General features: G+C 40.5%; 1 gene segment (V, D, J or C); it reads right to left on the bottom strand.

Moving 5' to 3' along the window:
• Positions 1-650: 650 nt before the first annotated feature.
• On the bottom strand, positions 651-5,102 carry LOC131369767 (immunoglobulin kappa variable 1-39-like). The segment is given in 2 exon segments: positions 651-4,913; positions 5,012-5,102. Coding segments are annotated over 2 exon segments (420 nt in total).
• Positions 5,103-12,652: the final 7,550 nt, after the last annotated feature.

The following is a 12,652-nucleotide window of genomic DNA, read 5'->3' as shown; positions in this document are numbered from 1 at the left end:
CACATATAACACCCCCCACACCCCACACCTTCCTGGTCCTGGTAAGAGTGTGAGATGATGAACTGGTACCTGTCTCTGTCTATGGGAGGATTATGTTTTGTGATTTGATCCTTTAGTAATGGAAGGTTTATCCTTGAAGCAGAAAATTAATTACTCCTTCTAATTAGCATAAAATCTGATCAATAAATGACACTGATTTTGAGAAAGGTGCAACATAAATAAAACACTTATTATTTTAACAGGAAAGATAATAGTGAACTTAATGGAAGAGTAAATCTCCTGATAATGAGTGAAGGGGAAATCAGGGTTTATTGAAGTAAATAATAAGGTTGCAGGAACAGTGTGAACGTGATTAATCCACTTTGACTAGACAGACCCAAGCAAAACCCAAACCAGGAATCTCCGTGTTTCTAGACGTGTGATCTACCACCACACCACTGGGTGTACAGATACACCTACAGAACAGCTACAGATGGAGCAGGAACACCTACAAACCAGTAAGAATTTTCAGGTTTACTTGGAGAAGAAGCCTGAACCGCCTTGCTGCTGCTACCTCTGAGCTGAATTCAGAGAGAGACTGCCATAGAACCACAGAGAGACAGTGACTGAATACTAAAACTTTTCAAAATTTACTGAGATTAACAGTGAGAATTTATACAGAAGAAAGATATAATATACAGTGTTATCTACTGGAAAACAAAACAAAACATCAGCAGAAACAGATGTGGAGGTTAAAGTGTTCAGTGGAGGTTTGGAGAGTTGATTATAAAAAGCATTTTCTACATTATGGAAGAAGAAACTGTCCATGTCCAGCACATGTTTATCAAAACAAAATATCATGATCATAAGATGTATGTCCCAACTCTTAAGAAGCATCAAAGACAGTCTCACTGCCCACTGGACCATCTCACAGCCCCAAACTCAAACAACAGTCACCCTTTAAGGCCATGCATGCCAGAGGTCAGAAGGTGGTCAGAGGTCAGAGGTTGGTCCTATTCAGCAAGAAGCAAGACCTACTATGTTGTGTTGAGTGGAAGTGCTACATAAGTGTTGTTGACGAGGGCACATACGGTTCACCAACTGCAAGCAGAAATGCACTGAAAAATACACGATAACAACAGAAAAGGTCAAATGGAATACAAAATCCATTATATATTAGGAATGTCAGATAAATCGTGAGTATTTTCTGAAGAAAAAGCACATGCCATGTTTCCACCACGCTGCTGCTGAGGCATAAGACTGCAGACAGAGGAGCAGAAGACCCCTACTAAGAGTATAATAAACATGTTTTTGTTGAATCACTTATTATAAGCAAAGGCTGAGTTTATCAGTCTATCAGGATCACAGTGTGAGCAAGTTCTAGAATAACCAAAGAGTCTAAAAAAATGTCTAGGAACGTTAACATTCCTAGTCCTGGTCAGATTATCAGACATGTGTAAAAGCTAATACATGGGTTTTCTCTATGTGTATGTGAAAAGGTGAGATGAGGTGAAGCGCTCTGAGGAATGCTTGATTGCTGAGTCTCTTCTGTCTCTGAAGATCCTTGTGAGGAGAGATGAGGATTTTTACTAGAACAGCATAAACTGGGAGAAAAAGGGTGAGTCGGCTGCTCTGTGAGAAGAGGGAGAGAGGCAGAGACATTAGCATGCACACTGTTTAATGTCTAAATTAGTGCTTAAGTGAAATCGCTGACAATCACCTCCAAGTCGCCTGAAAAGGAAACACCAGCATTAGCTTTAGTCCAAGGGGTTAGAAATGGACGGCCCATAATTATCTAAAAGGGAGATAGTTGTTGAATGTGGTGTCAGACGAGTTTCACAAAGAACTGAGGGGAGGAGCTCCGCCCAGTTTGGGCTGTTTGTTTGTTTGTTTCTACTATTCCTGAACTAGGGAATGTGAAAATTCCAGTCAATATTGAAATATTGACATCTAGAATCAATTTAGCAGTTTTAGTAACACTGAGAATAGACAAGTGTTTGTTGATGTTTCTATTCACCCCTCTTCATGCAGCATGTGAAACACCATGAAAATGACACACAGGAAATGGTAAGACTTAGCAGGGGAGTGAAATGCGGTCTTGTGGACTTGGAGACTATCTTGTTTTGTAGTCTGAGTTCGGATAAATAACATGTCAATATCTAGTGGAGTCAAAATGTGTGTAAACAGAGAAAATACTGGGACTGTTTTGTGCACAACAGGTGAGGGCTTGTCCTCTTTGGGAACCCATTTTTCTGATTCATCAGCTAGAGAGTTACCACAAGCCAGAATCTCCTAGGTCATGACCCTTAACCTTAATGACAGCTTGATGTTTAGGTAATATTGAGGCCTCTAAAACAGGGGTGTCCAATCTTATCCGCAAAGGGCCGGTGTGGGTTCAGGTTTTCATTCTAACCGAGCAGAAACCAGACAGCTGATTAGCCAGTTGGAATCAGGTGTAGCTTGTGCTTGGATGGAATGAAAACCTGCAACCACACCGGCCCTTTCTGGATAAGATTGGACACCCCTGCTCTAAAAGATCAGAAACCAATGCAGCATGTGACATGGGATTACTATCAGCAGCATTAAATCCACATGTACGCCAAATTTGACCAATTCGTATTTAAACAAACAACATGCACTTGTTAAAGCAACAAGTTCAGCAGCTTGAGCTGAAAGAAAAGGAATAGAGGGATCTTCATTTACAATAATAGGTAAAGAACAGACTGAATATCCACACAAGGTGGTATTATCACTGGGTTTAGAACATGAGCCATCTACACAAATATGTGTGCCCTGTCCTCCAACAGATGCTGTGACAGAGATGATGATTCTGAAATCTCAGTCAAACAGTCGTACTCCAACCAGCCATCAGAGACCTGTTCCTCCAGACAGGAGTACACGAGGCAGTGTAACAGGACAGCTGGGATATTTTGGGCTTTCACGGGTTTGATAGGGAGATTTTGTTTGGCACAGAAGATGGCTTCATAGCCTGAATGATGCTGTGTGGTCAAGTGCCTGAATATTATTAAGAATGGTGACTACCTGACATGGTGCATGTAGTGTAAGTGGGTATGAAAGGACAACTCTTTCAGCATCTGAGAGCAGTAGAGCAGAGGCAGCAACTGAAAGAAAACATGAAGACACCTACGAAACAAAGGACTTCATACGATGAGGTCATGAACAAATATTATCACACAGAAAGCCCAGGGTCAGATTGAGCCCAAGTCAGAGAGTAACAAGATATATTCAAGATATATCAAGAGCCTAGCAGTTTTACTGAATACAGAGGAAATACAACAAGATACTAAATGTGCTGAGCTTCCTTCGTGCTTCAGTCCTCAGGTGGGATTGGTCATTCTTTCTGCAGAAACAGGTGAGATTAAAACTCTGAACAGAAGCAGGAGGTGATTGGTCAAACTGTCTGTAGAAATGGCTGGGATTGGTCAACGTTTCTGCAGGAGTGGGCAGAAATGATTAATTATTCTGCAGGAGCAGATGGAATTGGTCAAATGTTCTTCAAGAGAGAATGGGATTTCTCAAAGTTTCTGCTTCAGTGGACACGATTGGTCAATTATTCTGCAGGAGCCAGTAATATTGGTCAGCTTTCTGCAAGAGAGGGTATGAAGGGTTAAACTTCATGTAGGAGTGGGTGATATTAGAGATACTTTGATCAGGAGAAGGTTGGGACTGGTCAGGAGCAGGCAGGACTGGTCAGAGTTTCTGTGTGGTTGTTGCAGTGCTCAGGTTGTTGACTGTGCTGCTGATGCAGTGGTTTTCTCTACAAAAACCCATTTTTTACAGAGTTTATTATTAATGTCATCTATTTACAAATAAAGAATCACTGAGACGTTTCACACAAACTGCTGTATAACTCAGGGTCATCTGTGGAGATATTTTAAAAACCCTGTCCTTTTTGTCATGATTATATATAATTCTCTGGTTTAATCTCATTTAAGAGATTATAAAGAGAAGTTTGTTAATAATTAAGACATGTTCAGTTAAAAAATTCCTAATGTGGATATTAAAGTTATAATAAAATCTGAAGTCTATAAAAGTAAAACTAGGAAAACTGCTATAATAATAGTAATACTGCAAATCATAAAGAACTGGCAAATTATATACAGAACAAAAAGTATAAAAAGAAAATAATGAATATGTTTTTTTTTACTGAGTAAGTCTGGCTGCTGTTGCTTTAGCTCAAACCTTCTTAGTTATTTTTTCTTTCTAAGAGTGTAGATAGTGAGATAATCCACTTCCTGTTGAAAACACATAGCTGTTCCACATTGAGGAAAAATTCCACAAAGAGAGTAAAAGACATTGTAGTGGACTGATGATGATCAGCTGAAAGTGTGTGTGTGTATGGAGTGTATTTATGGTGCTGACTGTGCTGATGTTATTCATCTTTAAGCTGCACCTAAGAGAGTTTCAGAGGAAATTCTGTCTGATTTTCACCATCACTAATATATTAATATGTTAACAAAACCTCATCCACAGCTGAGAAAGGTGGACTCCTCACACATCCTCCCCCTCAGCACCTGCAGTCTCTCCCAGCTGCAGCAGTGCTTCTCTGTGTACTCTCACTGACCGAGGTTTTTGTACCACGCTCTAACACTGTGTGAACACAGAGCTACTACTGATCTCATGGTAACTCTGACAGTAGTAATCTCCTGTATCTTCAGTCTGGACTCCACTGATGGTCAGAGTGAAGTCAGTATTAGATCCACTGCCTTTGAAACGAGCTGGAGTCCCTGACTGTAAGCTAGTAGCATAGTAGATCAGGAGTTTAGGAGCTTCTCCAGGTTTCTGCAGGTACCAGTGTAGATAGCTACCACCATACACACTGCTACTGGTTCTACAGTTGATGGTGACGGTGTTTCCTGGAGCAACAGTTTGCACTGAAGGAGTCTGAGTCACAGTCACCTGACCTCTGGATCCTGAAGAGAAACATAGATTGTGTTTCTGTGCTCTAAAGTGGTGTAGAATTAGTATGAAATGAAGTGTGTGAGGCTGTGAGTTGATGTTAAACTCTCACCTTGAGTCCAGAGGGCCAGTGTGCAGATGAAGACGCTGATCAAAGTCATGGTTGCTGTGGGTGAAGTTGCTGAGCAGCAGCTCTCAGTCATGAAGTGTTAAAGTCACAGGGCTATAAACACTCACAGAGCACTGAAGCATGGACCACCAATGCAAAGTGTGTGTGTGTGTGTGAGAGTGTGTGTGTGTGTGTGTGTGTGTGTGTGTGTGTGTGTGTGTGTGTGTGTGTGTGTGTGTGTGTGTGTGCACTGCAGTGTGATGGAGGTTTTTGTACGATGGTTTCATTAGAATGTATCACTGTGGTGGACTTTTGGTGGAGGCTCCAAACTCATTGTGAACAGTAAGTGTGTTTTCTTCTTTTTAAAACTAAATCAGTTTAGTTCATTACTAATTCCATGAATAAATAAACTTAAACTAGATTATTTATGTTTAGAATGACATCATTGATTTTATTGTGTATTATTATGCTGTGTTGAGGAATACATTTCAGTATCAGAACAGATCCCATAGAAATGTTCTTGAACATTCAACAAATACACAATAATTGATGTTAAATATGTAATAATGACACACTTGCTATATATTCAACATGTAATAACTCTGCAGTTACTCTATAATAAACATTTAATAAATATAGTGACTTTGTGCTGATGTAAAATCCAGATGTTAGCTGCTGTGTGTGTTTGTGTTAAACAATGAATATTTCTGTAATCAGCTACATTTGTATTTGCTGCAGTTAAATATGCTGAAGGTTTGAAGTATAAAGTAATAAGACTTGTTATGAAAAATGATTTTTCCAGATAAATTACAGTGTGGAACATGTTTGTTTTGTCTCTGCACTGAAACTGAGGTCAAATAATAAAGTACTCAATGAAACTCAGTCATGAAGTCAGACTTTATTAAACATCAGTAATTCTTTTTTTCTTCTCCAGCCGGTCCCACAGCTCCCTCCGTGTCTCTGCTCCCTCCGTCTCCTCTGCAGCTGTCTGAAGGATCGGCCTCGCTGCTCTGCCTGCTGTCTGGCTACTCTCCACAGGGGGCGCTGGTGAGCTGGACAGTGGACGGCTCCCAGGTGAACACCGGGGTTCTGACCAGTGCGGAAGAAGAGAAGAGTGGCCGTTACAGCCGCAGCAGCACCCTGACCCTCAGCAAAGACCTCTGGGAAAAGGGGGAGGAGTTCAGCTGTAAGGTCTCCCATAACAACGCCAATCATCCAGTCACGTTCAGAAAGAGTCAGTGTGAAGGCTAGTGGATCCAAGCTAGAGTTTAACATAGAGCTGCTTATCATCCATCCTAAATAGAGTTTCAATTCTACACAATGCTGACATTTCTGTCTTTACTCTCTTCACTGTCCTGTTGCTCTTCCTGTAGTTTTTGCTGAAATAAAGCTGAGTTTTGGACGTTGTCTGTTCTTTTATTCCAGTTAATAGTGATGATCAGTGTGTAGAGAGAGTGGGATTAGCTGTAGATTCAGTGCTGTGTGTTGTGCTTCAGTGAGTTTGACTGAAGGAAGTTGAACATCTGGTGAAATTTCTGCTCTATTCTGGGAGAAATGAAACTCTTCAGTCCTGTTAATGTAAATCTCACTTCCTCCTCACTGCTCTCTCTTTAAGTGAGGATTAATATGTAGGCTATTATTCTAATTTTATCTCTATCATGTTTGAAAGTTTAGTCTTCAATCTTCACATGAAACACATTAAAGGTTCTAACTGCAGTCCGCTACATTTTTTATTTCCTGCATCACTGAATCTGCCTCTCTAAGAACTATAGCACATATAACACCCCCCACACCCCACACCTTCCTGGTCCTGGTAAGAGTGTGAGATGATGAACTGGTACCTGTCTCTGTCTATGGGAGGATTATGTTTTGTGATTTGATCCTTTAGTAACAGAAGGTCTATCCTTGAACAATAAAATTAATTACTACTTCTAATTAGCATAAAATTTGATCATTAAGTGACACTGATTTTGAGAAAGATGCAACATAAATAAAATACTATTATTATTGTAACAGGATGGTTAATAGTGGACCCGATGATAGAGTGAATCGTTCCTGTAACACGTTTGTATAAATAAAAAAATAAAAAAACAAACACAAAAACCTTAGGAGGCGGTAATGCTCCATAAACGTTGGTGTAAACTAAGAAGACTAAAGAAGAAGACTGAAGAAGAAGAAGAAGAAGAAGAAGAAGGGGGGAAAACCCATCAAACTACGTCTGGTAAGTTGGGTGGTTTAATAATAGCCGGCTGCATGAGTAGCTTAAACTTTTTTTCTTTATCACTGATGCATTTTGTTGCATTAACGTTACTTGCACTGTTTACTCGGTAGGGCAATTATTTTAAAAAAACCTTCACAAACGTGTTACAGGTACGAAAGACAATTCCCATAGAAGTGAATTAGTTTGAAAGTCATGCTGTCTGTCACGAAAAAAATGGGCCATTAGTGTCAGTGTGTACGAATCAATAGATTAAATTGCGTGACTGTTGCACGTAATGGCATGAGACTGGGTTGGTATTGCACATATTTTATTGCACAATTGGGGGAACATTTAACTGTTCATGAGGTAGATTGCTTGGGTGAAGAAACTGTTCTTGTGCCTGGCTGTCCTAGTATTTGGCGCTCTGTAGCACCGGCCAGATGGCAAAAGTTCAAAATGGAGATGGCTTGGATGTGAGGGGTCCAGAGTGATTTTCTGAGCTCTTTTCCTCACTCTGGATGCATACAGTTCTTGAAGGGTGGGCAGGGGAGCACCAATAATCCTTTCAGCTGCCCTAACTGTTCTCTGTAGTCTTCTAATGTCTGACTTTGTAGCTGAGCCAAACCAGACAGTTATAGAACTGCACTGAATAGACTCAATGACTGCTGAGTAGAACTGTTTTAGCAGCTCCTGTGGCAGGTTGAAAGAAAGTACAATCTTTTTTGGGCCTTTTTGACAATGGAGTCAATGTTAGTGTCTCACTTCAGGTCCTGAGAGATGGTGGTGCCCAGGAATGACTCCACTGTTCTTGCAGTGCTCATCACCATCCTGGATGAGGCCGATGACTGTAGTGTCGTTCGTAAATTTCAGGAGCTTGACAGATGGATCAGTAGAGGTGCAGTCATTGGTGTAAAGAGAGAAGAGCAGTGGAGAGAGGACGCAACTCTGGGGGGCACCAGTGCTGATGGTACGGCTGTTTGTTGTGGATTTCCCCAGTTTCACTAGCTGTTGCCTATCTGTCAGAAAGCTGGTGATCAACTGACAGATATAGCTAGGAACAGAGAGCTGGGTCAGTTTGGTCTGGAGGAGTGTTTGGACGATGGTGCTGAAGGCCGAACTGAAGTCCCTGAACAGGAGCCTCACATTAGTCCCTGATTTATACAGATGCTGTAGGATGAAGTGCAGTCCCATGTTGACTAGGTTTATTAAGTCACTGTTATCTGGCAGTAAGAATTTTCAGGTTAACTCAGAGATGAAGCTTGAGACGCCCTGCTGCCGCCACCTCTGAGCTGAATTCAGGGAATAGACTGCCAAAGTACCATTCAGAGACGGTGATTAAATAGTAAAACTCTTCAAAATTTACTGAGATTAACAGGGAGGATTTAGAGAGAAGAAAGCTGATTTATAGAGAAGCTGATTTATAGAGAAGAAAGCTGTAAGTGTAGTGTTATTTACTGGTAAACAAAAAACGTCAGCAGAAGCAGACGTGGTGGTTAATGTGTTCACAAGTGGCTTAAAGAGTTTCCAAGGAAGAAGAAACTGTCCATGTCTGGCACATGTTCATCAAAACAAAACAAAGTATATCACGATCATAAGATTAGGTCTTAGTATAAATAAATAGTATCACAGTCAGACCAGGGCAGATCATGCCAAGATATATTCAGAATTTATCACTGTCTTCTTATGTCCCAACTCATAAGAAGCATGAAAGACTCACTGCCCACTGGGCCATCCCACAGCCCCAAACTCAAACAACAGTCACCCTTTAAGGCTGTGCATGCCAGAGGTCAGAAGTTCTTTAATGTATTTCCAATGATATCTGAAACATTAAAGGAACTATCTGCAGTCTGCTACATTTTTTATCTTTAGCATCACTGAATAAGAACTATAGCACATATAACACACCCCACACCCTCCTGGACCTGGTAAGTGTGTGAGCTGATGGATTGGCAGCTGTCTCTGTCTATGGGAGAATTATGTTGTGTGATTTGATCCTTTAGGCATCATTCAGTAAATGAAGGTCTATCCTCAAACCAAAGTTATTGCCACTTGTAATTGGCATAAATTCTGATCGTTAAATGACACTGTGTTTGAGAAAGGTGCTATATAAATAAAACATTATTATTATTTTAACAGGAAGGTTAATAATGGTAAATAAGAGTAAATCCTCTGCTTGATAATGAGTTAAGGGGCAATCACAGATTAGAAAAGTGAATAATAATGTTGCTGGAACAGAGTGAGTGTGATTATTACACTTTGACTAGACAGACCCAAGCAAAACCCAAACCATTCCCTGTGATTCAAATGGTGTGATCTTCCACCACACCACTGGGTTGAAAAGCTTCAGATGGAGCAGGAACACTTACAAGGTAGTGCCAGGAAAAGGTTCGAAAACTAAACAGAGGAGACACCAAAATGGCAGACTTAAACAAATGAATGAAGCGAGTATTTTCTAACGTATCCTAAAAGCAATCAGATGTGCGCATGTGCAGTAGAAGTCAGTGGACAGTCTCGCGCCCAGACACCGTGCCGACATATTTGACTGCAATTCGAGGATCTCTTCATGTAAAGAACAGTGAGGTAAGTTATCAAACAAGTAATAAGTGTGTGTGAATTTGATCATTCTACTTCTGTTATAACGCAAGCTATCATTTGTTTCATATTAACTTAGCTAGCAAACACTGCACAAGTTGAGAAATGTCTTGGTGGCTGTCCCGGTACTCTTCCGAGAGAGGGAGAAGAGAAACACCACTCAGAAATTAATAAAACGGTCATAACCGGGTGGGGTGGGGAGTGACTGTAAAAGTGGACGATACGACCACTGAACATATTGAGTAGATGACCTTCCAACCGTCTTGGTGAGCTTTTTGTCTTAGAAATGTACTAAACTATTACTAAGCTAACATCGCTAATGCGGTCGCTAAGCTAGTGCTAGGCTAACGTGGTGTTAATGCCTTTTCTGTCTTTTTTTCTGTCGACCGCTACGCTGATATTTGTTGAACGTAGCGGGGGAAAAACATGAATGTTTGTATGATGTAAACAGAGAGAGATCCAGAGAACGAAGGTTAACGTTAACTCTTCCCGAAACACTGGAAACACTCGGTTCCTCGAAATTTTCACTTGCAATTCGGCGGGAAACAAGAGACCGGGGTTCAAATCCCAGAGAGGGCGTATGTGATATCCAGCCGGATCCTTATGCAAGGTCCTTAATGTTATATGACTGAATCAGTTGTGTATTTATGTTTCAGTGCAACACTGTTATTTCTTTTTCTCATGCATCCCAAACAGCATAGCTGTCTTTAAAAGATAGCTATTTTGTTTCAGATGTAGCACTATATACCATAAATACTTTTTATGGTATATAATGCTACAATACTGATGATAAAAATAGAATAGTAATAATAGTAATAATAATATGATAATAGTAAAGTAAAAGCAAAGAAGAGTGGCATGATAAAATAACAACATTGATTGATGAGTAAATATGGATTGTGAATTAATAAGTATGGATTATTGCACATGTGCACATTTTCTTTGTGTGTGGAAAATTACACTAAAACTTTCCTTTTAAAATAACCTATTGCAGATGCAGTGGACCTGTAAGCAGTGCATTTTTTACACAGATAAAAGAGGACAGTTGTTGAAACACTGTCGCCTGAAACATGGTGGTTTTACACGGCAGCCGCCGATACCCTGTCTTCATGGTGATTGCTTGTGCACACTCAAATCTTTTAATGCACTCAAAGTGCATTTATCTGTTTAGCATCCTCGATCAGACAGGCAAAGAAGTAAATCCACAGCTGCATTCCATTGCCACTTATGTGAATACATGGAGCCCTGCACTGAAGCAGAGTTTTTCACACACTTGCGCAGTCATTTAAAACTTAAGCAAAGAGTTGTGTGTCCGTACGAAGGCTGTGATTTTCAGAGCAATGTATATTCAACATTTAATGCACACAAAAGTAGGATTCACAGTAGGAGTACTACACCACATTTTAAACCAGGAATAGTACACAACATTGAACAACCAGATGAGGGGACCGAAGAAGAGAATGTTTCTTCACAGGATGACTTTGAGTGTGAATATGAGGAGTCTCTGGGTGACACACAGGACTTGGAAACTCAGCTAGAACATAACCTCGCTGCTCTGTTTTTAAAAATGCAGACAGTCCTGCACATATCTGAAATTGCTGTACAAGAAGTTGTACAGCAGATCAACCAGATCCATTTACTTTCAAGGCCACTCATACAAAGTGCAGTGCAGAAGATTATCAGTCAGCATTGTGGTGATGTGGATGATACCATAGTGAATGATATTGTGAGTGTAGTTACACAAAGTAATGTCTTGCTTAAGTTCACCAATACAGGAGGATCCCTGTCAACAGCTAGCAGGAGAGCATCTTATTTTCAGCAAAAATTTCCAGTTGTTATGCCAGTTGAATTCTGCAGAGGTAGTTCATTTGTGTATGTTCCCATACTGAAAATGTTGCAAGCTTTGTTAAACAATAAGGATATTTTGGATAAGGTGCTGCACGAAAAGACTCTTTCATCAGAAGGATACCTCTCATTCAGAGATGGCTCTCACGTCAAAGAAAATGTTCTTTTGAATGTAGAAGAGTTTAGGATTACTCTTGGGCTATATATAGATGATTTTGAAGTGGCTAATCCATTGGGGACATCCAAGAAAAAGCACAAGCTATGCGCAGTATATTGGGTGATTGCTAACCTTGATTCCAAATATCGGTCAGCTCTGCACTCCATACAACTTGCACTTTTGTGTAAAGTTAATACCGCGAAGGAACATGGCTATGCAGAAATCCTTCGTCCCCTCATTCAGGATCTTGCAACCCTAGAGGAACATGGTGTTTATGTTGAACAACTAGCAGAAAGTGTTAAAGGCACTGTGTTGTATGTAGCAGCAGACAACTTGGGGGCTCACTCTGTGGCAGGATTCCAGGAGAGTTTTGCAGCCGATTACTTCTGTCGGTTTTGTATGTGTAAGCAACATGAGATACAGGATAAGGAGGTCAGATCAGGTCTACTCCATTTAAGGACAAGAGAGAATCATGACAGACATGTACAGGATGTTGTACATGACCCTGCTATGGCCAGACATCATGGTGTTAAAAGAGGGTGTCCATTCAGTGAAAATCTGAGACACTTTCATGTGGTCGATGGTTTTCCACCTGACATCCTGCATGACTTTTTGGAGGGTATTGTGCAGCAGAACTGTCACTGTGTCTTCAGGATTTGGTTACCAAGCAGTATATTTCTTTGGACTCTCTGAATAAGGCCATTAAACAGTTTCCTTACACATTTTCTGATAAAGCTGACCAACCACAAATAATTCCAAAGACTCACATCTCCAAGAAAACTATCGGGGGCAATGGCCATGAAAACTGGTCTCTCCTGAGGCTCCTTCCATTGATGATAGGACACAATAT

The sequence above is a fragment of the Hemibagrus wyckioides genome, linkage group LG19 (assembly GCF_019097595.1).
Source record: "Hemibagrus wyckioides isolate EC202008001 linkage group LG19, SWU_Hwy_1.0, whole genome shotgun sequence".
NCBI classification, from domain to species: Eukaryota; Metazoa; Chordata; class Actinopteri; order Siluriformes; family Bagridae; genus Hemibagrus; species Hemibagrus wyckioides.
The sequence above is the reverse complement of the archived record's forward strand: the minus strand, read 5'-3'. Positions and strand labels throughout refer to the sequence as shown.